This window comes from Microtus oregoni, unplaced genomic scaffold (genome assembly GCF_018167655.1).
Source record: "Microtus oregoni isolate MIOR12 unplaced genomic scaffold, Mior012 000008F_ref0000371, whole genome shotgun sequence".
Lineage (NCBI taxonomy): Eukaryota > Metazoa > Chordata > Mammalia > Rodentia > Cricetidae > Microtus > Microtus oregoni.
The window spans coordinates 7584686-7594040 of NW_024543067.1; the positions used below are offsets into that span (position 1 = coordinate 7584686).

A 9355-nucleotide genomic window follows, 5' to 3' on the forward strand; every position below is an offset into this window, starting at 1 on the left:
TTTCAACTTTAGCAGAGATCCGAAGCTACATGCCAATAGCCAAGCTTTCTCTTTCCCCTTCAGAAGAAGAGACTGGTTTTGAAAGCGTTTTCCTTTCTCCCTACGCTACCACAAGCACACCCCGACCCATTCAGGCTCACACATGTTTGTTTTAGTGCTGGACTAAAGTTAAGAGTCTGCCCTGTTATTATATCACTTTTTTAAAACGGCACCACAAAAAGAAAATAAATTATAACCTAAATCCATGGGTGCATTAAAATAGTTCCCTTTCATTTCCAGGAGAGGGGAGGGAAGCCCTGGCTTTCATGTGAACTCCAGGGTTAAAGCCTCCATAACAGCGGTGGGGTGGCGGGAGAGAACATCCAGGTAGTGATACAATTCCCTTGGCTCTGTGCCAGCCACCAGGTAGTGTAAGGATGAATGCATGAACTTACTAAATAAATAAATACATGAACTTACTAAAACAAAGAGCCAAGAAATGTCAACACCATCCCCCACTCACTAACAAAAAAAGTGACCCCTTGAGAATCCTAAAATAAAGTTCATTATGCATGAACTTACTAAAACAAAGAGCCGAGAAATTTCAATACGATCCCCCACTCACTTTAAAAAAAAAAGTGACCCATTGAGAACCCTAAAATAAAATACATTAGCCTTGGACTTACCAAAATTAATTAACTAGCTGATTTTTTTAACCATTGCAAGCCTAAGTCCCCACACCTTGCTGAAGATTTTAAAAAAACAAGTAAATGAACAAATTAAACGTTACTAAAAGATTCATGCGTTCAAATTGCATCCAGAAGATCACAAACACTAACCAAATCTCTTTTAGTGATCAGTCTCCTAGGCAGCCTAGCATTCAAGACTCAAGGGTAACTCAAAGTCTTTACCCAAATCAGCTTGACTTGCAGCTGAAAAGCTCAGCCTTTCCCAGGAGTGACCCAAAAGGCAGCGGGCAGGAGAGGGGTCCTCGCTCCCCTGATGGAATTCCACTGAGATTCCCCTGAGATATAAACTGCTGCAGAGATGAGAAGATAAAATCCGTGCACATCACCCCACAGGGCACTTCTATAGGAGTACTGGAAATCAAACGCCATAGAGGGTTTTTAGGGCTCTACACCTCCCGGTTCTTTGAAAGAGTCTTTAGCCCTATTTCTGCGCTAATAACAAGCCTCTCTCGTCTGTACTACACATATTCCACACTGTGGTTAAGATGCTATGTATAATATAAACAGGGTCAAGAATGCCAGTGTGGAGAAGAGTTGTGTTTAAATTAGCATTAACCCACAAGCTGTTCCCCAAACAGGAAAAGCACCTACCGATGCACAGCTTTGTGTCTGAGGAGGGGCTTGAACACACACGCTCAAAAGGCCCCACGAGGCCCTGTGCAACCCACGGGCCTCATCCATTTTGACCAAGGAAGCTATCCATTTGACCTAAAAGGAAGCTATCGTCTGGAGGGGGTAAAGGGGGGAAGAAATGACACATGGATTGTTCCAGACGCTTTATATGATAACATGAAATAAACTGGCGATGGTGCCACACACCTTCCTAGCTACGAACTTACAATTGAAAGTAGAGAACACTCGTTCAATCAGCTCCCAAACATTTTACCTCCACCCTGCTGCTAGGCAGTCCGAGTTGGGGGCTTCACACATCTTAGGACTAAATAATGTCACAGCACAGCATCTTAAAATAATATCCAGGCCTTCTTCGTCACCAAGGACCCTGACTACAGCCACCTCTGAGAGGTCCTCACTCTCCCCACTGATTTTGGAGACACAGGCCATTCATTCTTCCGGCTGTTTGGCTCCCCGGCCTGTCCAGGTTCTTCAGACTTCTCTGTGACCACACAGTGAACCAATAGGACACAACTACGCTCTTCCCTATCTACACCATGGTTATCCATATTTCCCACCGTCTGCACTTCAGCTCCCTCTAGAACTTTCTCCTCATCCTCTCTGGACCTGTTACAACAAGAATCCAATGGTTGCTTGCTGGATTATAATTTTCTCCTTCGCTCCCAACAGTCTAACACACCCATAACAGCTACTTAGAGGCTAACACAATAGAGACTTGGAATTACCCTGCTCTGCAGAAGGGAAGAAAGCAGACAGAAGCAAGATGCTGACTTCGTGGGCAAAGTCAGAGCTGGCTTATGTGTTAGTTTTCAGGGCAGCCTACCTCACCCTCAAAGTAAAGCATGTTCCTCACATGTGTAGGCATGATGGTACCAAAGAAGGGAGGCAGGAAGGAAAGAAGGGAGGAAGAAAGGGGAGCAAAAAGGGAAGGAAAGAATGAAGGGCAGAAAGTTGGGACTAAGGCAGGGAGAGAGAAAGGAGGGGAAGAAAGGAGGCAGGGGGAGAGCAGGCAGGGATGCAAAGAGGGAGGGAAGGAGGGAGGGCGGGAGGGAGGGGGCACGGTGCACGGTGGAAGGGGAGAAGGAGAAAGGACGAGAGGGAAGGAGGGAAGGAAGGAGACATGAGGGTAGGGCGACCACACATTAAGCACAACATTAAAAATTTGCCCCTAAACTAAACTTCTAAAGATATTATGAGCCGCACACTTGTAGCTTCCGAGCGAAGTGGAGTACAAACTTTTCTACCAAACATCTGGAGCAATCCTTTTCCCTAGAAATCATAGATTTCAGACTGTTCTTGTGAGCCCAAAGACTCAGCATCTAGGATTTACTCTTCCCTTGAGTGTCCCAGTAGGGCAAACAGAACCGATTCTCTAAAACCCGACATCTGTGATACAATCTGAAAAACAAAATCAAATTACATTCTGGAAAGTACTAGCTTTGAATGAAAACAGAAGTTTCCAAAATGCTGCCACTTAAATTCTCACTTCTGTGACTTCTTACCCATCACCCACGGGGATGGATGCTGAGCTCTGGAGGGCCGCAGCCCCTCTCCTGAGCTGAGGATGCAGGAGCACAGTGGGCAGGTGTTTGATGCCCTGCAGACAGTCAGACATCAAGGATCACTTGGTCCTGACGTCAGCTTTAAGCAGCTTCACCGGGTTGTAATAATAAGAAGACTATATTACTGGTTCTCTTGTGGGCAAAGAAAGGAAAAACTGGAAGTTCCTTACCTCCAAGCACCCCTGCATGATGGGTTTCTTTCTTATTTTTTTCCTGTTTTCTTTCTGTTACGCTCCCATTTTCCCGCTCGAATTATTCTATCATTGAGAAGTCCCCCGCAATCACCACCAGCCCCCAGTTATTGGAGAGATAGGTGGAACAGCAAAGATCATCCCACCCAGTCCTTTTCCTTACAGAATGGACACCATGAGCAGAAGCTCAGAGCAGGCCCGGGTTGCTCCGCTAGGGGACGCTGTGTACCAGGGGTCTCTGAGGACAAGGCCCAGTTCTGCAGCCGCACTTCTCAGTCTTCCTGCCTCGGGCAGCTTTCCTCTCTTTCTGCATTTCTTTTCCCTCAAATTAACACTCAAGACCAAAAAAAGGGGGAAATAAGTTTTTTTTTTAAAAAAAATACGACTTTCATATACCTAGAGCCCTGGTGATTATTATTCATAATGTTGCATCGGGAGAACCAAGGGCAGAAACAGCGGTGTGTTCATGTAGTTCACTGCGATGCACATGGCCTTAAGCCTAATTGACTCCTCTTCCTTGGTATTCATTCTATCTGACCGAAGAATATGTTCTTCCCTTTTCTAAGACTTTGAAACTCAAACCTCCGGCTTCTCAGTCTTGTTAGGTGAGCAAAGGACACTTAAACAAAAGCACAAGCTCATAGTACTGCCGGAAAGAATAGTGGATTCTGCGTTAATGACCAGCTAACCTTCTGGTTGCAGATAGCAGAAGGCATCGATGACGATGGGTATAGCTTAAGAGGGAAACTTTCACAAGCCAGTACTCGCTGGAAACCCACACGGAAGAACTCCTCGTAGGTTTCAACTAAAAAGAAAAAGAAGAAAAACGTGGAGGGAAAGGGAGAAAGAAAGAAAAGGGGAGGAGAGGAAGAAAGGAGGACGGAGAAAAGAGACAGTCCAGGGCCCCAGCTTGGAAGCTGCAACAAGCCCTGGGTGCCTCACATCAAAGGCCAAATGGCAGCAAAGAAAAAAACAGCCTAAACTTTAAAAGCATTCACGGTAAACTCTCCCTACAGGAGCCAGCACAGCGGATCAACCCATTCAGGCAAAGCCAGGTCCCTCCCCTGCCTTGCATTTCCCAGGTACTGACTAAGCCTCAGGCGACTTCACGTTAAGTTTAAATTCCTCAGACTCAAGGGACGACTAAGTCACCAGCGAGCAGAGCGCGGGGCGCTGCGACAACCCGGGCCATCTGAGTCCTCGGGGACGCGGCACCAAGGAACTCGGAGCGCCCCACGCCAGCCCTCTCGCGCCCCCAACCCGACCCCAGGTAACCAACCCGAGGCCACCTACGCGTCACTCGGACGGACCCTGGGGCGCACTGACCTGGCCAAAGGGCAGGAGGGCCGCCGGGCCACTGAGGCGACTTCCCTCCCCGGCTGGCTTCCACCGGCTGGTGCGGGAGGCCAGGGCAGCCTCGCCTCCTGCAGGCGGCCTCACACACGCGCGCACACCCACCCACTACGGGCCCGCGGGCGCGCGCACTCTCAGGCGCTCACGCGCAGGGCCACAAAGCCGCGGGTGGCGGGACAGCGCGAGCCGAGCGCGCCTATGGGAGGCGGGGCCGTCGCCACCCGCGCCGGGGGACACCCGGCCGCCCGCGCCTTTACCTGCTAGGTCCAGCTCCGCAGAGCCTGCAGCCTCGGGGCCAGCCCAGCCCAAGCCTCACCCGGGCACGGCCAGGAGGCTCTGAGTGTAGCGCTGCGCTCGCTCAGAGGGGAAAAAAGACTCCTGGGGCGTCACTGCCGCCCAGTCCCGACTTCCCGGACTCTGCAAGCAGGCGGGCGGCAGGGAAAGAAGCCTCGGTGCCAGCCTCCTTTCCTCTCCCTCCGCCTTCTGGCGCTTTTGGCCCCATCCACGTTGCACAAATCAGCAACTCCCCGCACCCCGCCCCCGGCGCCTTTCCCCAGCAGCTCCCCTTACCTGCGTGACTCCCCCTGCGCCCCTAACTCCTGTGGTCCCCTCCCCCAGTCATTCACTGAACTTCCCGAGCTGCTGTGAGTAGGGGGTGGCGGGTGAGGGAAGCCTAAGCCTCCCAGTCAGTACCTTCTCGGTGCTCTCCCCCAACCCTCCACATCAGACACACCCACCCCGGTTACCCCTGCCCCCTCCTGCGCTCACCCCAGAGCCTAGCCGCTTGCACAGCTTTGGTTGACTCCCTGCATGTTGCAATTTTGTCTTGTTGCTTTTCCCTCGTTTAAAAAGCCCGAACAGTAGAGCCGAAACGGAAAAAAAAAAAAAAAAAAAAAAAAAAAAAAAAAAAAAAAAAAAAAAAAAACCTGGTGACTTGGTGTGGGCCTCCTCCTAGTTGAGCTTCTAAACTTTGCAGACAGAGCAAACTTTCCACCGGAGCGGCCCTAAACTGCAGGCCAAAGGGTTGGCTTTGCCGCTAGAAAAAAAGAAAGAAAATAAAAAGGTGCATGAGTCTCCGTGTCTTTGCAACTGCAAATCAAAGTGACTGCGGCTTTGTGCCCCTGGCTCTATGATTATAAATTTCTCTTCCGCTCTCCTAGTGCAACTTTGCAAGGGCAAGCTATGATTTTTCAGGGAGTAATTAAGTGCGGGGCGGGAGGGGGGGAGCACACCTGGAGGTGTGGGCGGGAGCAGGGCATAAGAATCATTTTCTGGAAGGTACCAGCACAGAAGTCTAACGTGACTCAGTAGACAGAGCAGCAGCAGAGAGGTCTCTCCGTGCCAGCCTATCCACCTGCTTCTCACTCCAGCCCCACCCCAGGTTTCCAGGGTCATCATAATTCTCCGCCCCGTCCATAGCTGTGTCCTCCACGCGTCAAAAGCAGATGCCTAGGAGTAAAAGGCCTAACCATCTCTAGCCAGAGGGACATCGAGGGTTGTCAGACCACAGTGAAGTAGGACTAGTTGAGGCAGTGAGAGAATGGATCTGATCGCCAAGCCCTTGCCTGGTAGAAAGAGGTCACTGCCAACAGCGATGGGCTCCATCGATAAGACCCTGGGGGATGGAAAGTTCTCAAGCCTTCAGCAGGTTGTGACTTGAAAGGCCCATGGCCATTTCCTGTCCGTGGTATTTCACAGTGCTCAAGGCTGAACTGAAAAGCTGGTCATTTATTATCCAAAGCTGTTTACTTTTTTAAAAGTATGGTTCAAGCTACACAGGCTTGGTGACACCCACTTGTCATCTCGGCCCAGGGGCACTTGAGACAGAATGAAGAGTTTCAGGCCAGTCTGTACTACATGACCAAGACCCCCTCTCTAAAAACTCTTTAAATCTCTTTTTTAAATACTCTGCTTTCCAAACTCCTTTTCTACCAATTTATGACTTATTTTATAAGTATCTACTTAAAATATAAAAAGTACTCCTTACTATTGCTAATATTGTCATACCCAGCAGCAACTCTGTTCTTGACAACAAGCAGAAACGCATCCAGTGGCAGGTGTTAGTCGGAGGTACAGTGCCTACCAAGTACAAAGCCCTGAGCTTGGGCCCCAGCATTACAAAAATAAGTGATAAATAAACCTATAAATATAAGCTACTTCCTATCGCAAATAATGATGGCTGATATTAAACTATCAGGGAGTTGGGATGAACAGGAAACCATCAGGTATTATACATATGTATTAAAAGAACTAAGAATACATTGAAATGGGCTTTTACTATAGCACCACTAAATACATAATAATCCTATTTATTGCTTAATTTTCTTTCTCTTTCTACTTACCTGACCTGTTTTGTTTCTCAACATCAATACTTAATGAGAAAAATATTTTAAAGGGATTACCATCGCTAGCCATTCCTCACTGGTTAAAGGCACACGATAAGTGGGCTTCTCTGAGCTTGCACTCACATTGATTCATTTTAATATGTTGGTTTCATCTCTTGCCTTCTTGAGGAACGTAGTTGCTTCTATCCCAACTATTGCAGTATTAACGACTTTAGTTACTCTGTGATCCTTCCCAACCTCAAACAGGGATATCTGTCCTCATTAAATACATGTATTCATCAGGATAGTAGGGATGAAAAGATGTATCTCAGGAGCAGATTGCTAACCTAGCATGCGCTGGTTTTGATCCCACCACCACACATACACACAAACACATACACACATACATATGCATACAAATATACATGCATATATATACGCATATCTACATGCATAAACATATGCACATATACACATAAACACACACACCAAGTTACTTGCTTATTCCAACTACCACAGCCAAAGCTGAAATAAACAAGACGTCTGCCTGGACAAACCTGTCTTACTGACAAGCAAAGGCCTGTCTGAATGAGACAGCTCCACAACCAGCTTTAGGTCAACAGCCTGAAGTAGGTTAGGTGTCCGGCACAAAAGAGAGAGTGAGCTACAATACCACAGCGGTGCCAAACCGAGACTAAACCATCAAAACCAGTTCCCAGTGTGGTCCAAGTCTGTAAAACAGGATGGCAACCGGGCACTGTATTTCGCATAATTCCAAGTTGTCTTCTTTTGATTTTGCATGTTGTTGTGATACGGGGTCTCATGATGTAGCCCATTCTGGCCTGGAAGGCACTATGTGTCCAAGGCTGGCTAGTTTCAAACTCTCAGCAACCCTTTAGCCTCCCTAATGCTGGCATCACAGGCACAAGCCATGTTCCAAGTTGTCTTTATCCAGGAAAATGTATTTGAATAAGTTCCTTAAAATCCTAACATCTATGATGTTGTCTGGATGTGAATAGAAGAGGATGACTAGACACACTTTATTTAATGTCTGTCTGGAGCCCTACTGCCCCCCAACTCTTTTTGGATGGTCACCCTAGTGCTAAACTGTCTCTCCTGGGTTTTGCTACGTAGCATGTGCTTCTTCAGCAGTGGCAAAAAACAAACAAACAAAAAACAAAAACAAAAAAACCACTCACAGCAGCATGGAAGGATTGCTGGGAATTGCAGGCTCAGTGAAAGACTTGAATTTGAAGGCAGTGACAGAGTAGGGCACCTGATGTCATGTGGCCTCACATACATGGGTACCTGTGCATACATCACACACACACACACACACACACACACACACACACACGAAACATCTTAAAGCACACAGATTATCTAGTGACCCAAAACTTGTAAACAGAGGAGCATCACTGGGGTTTGAAGAGCCATCTGCCGTTCCTTTGATGCTATCATTGGTTCAGAGTGTTTGCTGGCTGTTCTCCCTACTTCTCTCTTCCTCTCTGAGTTCCCTTCCCTCTGGAAATAAAACAAACAAAAAATTACTAGCGTGCAACCAAAACTCTCAGCTCAGAGATCTGCTGGAATGTTCCCCTCTTTGATGGAGAAATCGATTCAAGAATAAATTTGGGGAAATGGCATCCTTTGGGGTTTCAGCCTGCTTGACAGAGGGTCTCTTCCATCTCCCAATATTCAGCCTTTCTAGTGTTTTTTCCTGGGATGGGTCTTATCCCTAAAGACACTTCCAGTTTTAAAAGGCCCAAGGCAAAGGTGGGTGTCAAAATCCAACCTACTTAAGAAAAAAAAGAAAGAAAGAAAGAAAGAGAAGAAAAGTTTACTCTATAGAAAAGACATGGCCTAAGGACATTCCAGGAAAGGGCACTAGAAGCTGGGGCTGCGTGTGGAGCTTCCCAATGTACACAAGGGCAGAAAACTAGAACCTGAAGCCGAGTGACCACACATTTGCCTGTGTCTAATCACGCATCTTTGTGTGAATAACTAGAGAGATGCTAGAAGCAGACCCAGGACTGATAATTCCTTCGCCCTACCTAGCTGAGCAAACAACAGAGACCCACAAGCAAGGGAAGGCAAAGAGTGAGAGCACAGGTGCATGTGTTGTGCCGACAATTTTCGAGCTAAGGATAAACATACCTACAAAGCAAGGGTCGGAAAGGTGGACAAAACAAAATATTATTGCGTAAGACAGTCAGAGGGTAGGAATGCTTCTCGCAAAACAGTTAAGAAAGAAAGAAAAATTAAGTATGAATATGAAGATTCCAATTACAGTTTTGGAAGAATTTCTTAAGCAAAATCAAGCATTGCTACCAACAAGCTGGTCTAGAGGCACTCCTGTTAGTAATCCTTCAGCAGAGCTCTTCTTAACGTTAGTAACAAAGACAGCTTGCATCATGTACATTCAACAGTGAACTCTGGCCCCTTGTCAACTCAGGAAGGTAAGAGAAAGAAATTAAATGATATAAAGGTTAAAACCAAGGGGCCATCATTTATAGATAGCATAGTGTCATCTTAAGATAGCTAAACAAATTTTATAAAGTAGT

General features: G+C 47.1%; 1 protein-coding gene across 5 annotated transcripts in view; it reads right to left on the reverse strand.

The window, feature by feature from the left end:
* The window catches only part of Lpar1 (lysophosphatidic acid receptor 1), a 116323-nt gene extending 111033 nt beyond the window's left edge, over nt 1-5290 (reverse strand). The window contains exon 1 of one of the 5 annotated variants that reach the window (XM_041657771.1): nt 5236-5290. Coding sequence is in view for 1 of the 5 variants with exons in the window: in XM_041657773.1 (XP_041513707.1) it covers nt 3094-3111 (18 nt within the window). In the remaining 4 variants the exon portion in view is untranslated. Of the gene's footprint in view, nt 1-3093; nt 3262-4440; nt 4565-4724; nt 4915-5235 lie in introns of those variants that run through there. The other 4 variants (XM_041657776.1, XM_041657772.1, XM_041657770.1 and 1 more) reach the window with 4 other exon arrangements.
* Nucleotides 5291-9355: the final 4065 nt, after the last annotated feature.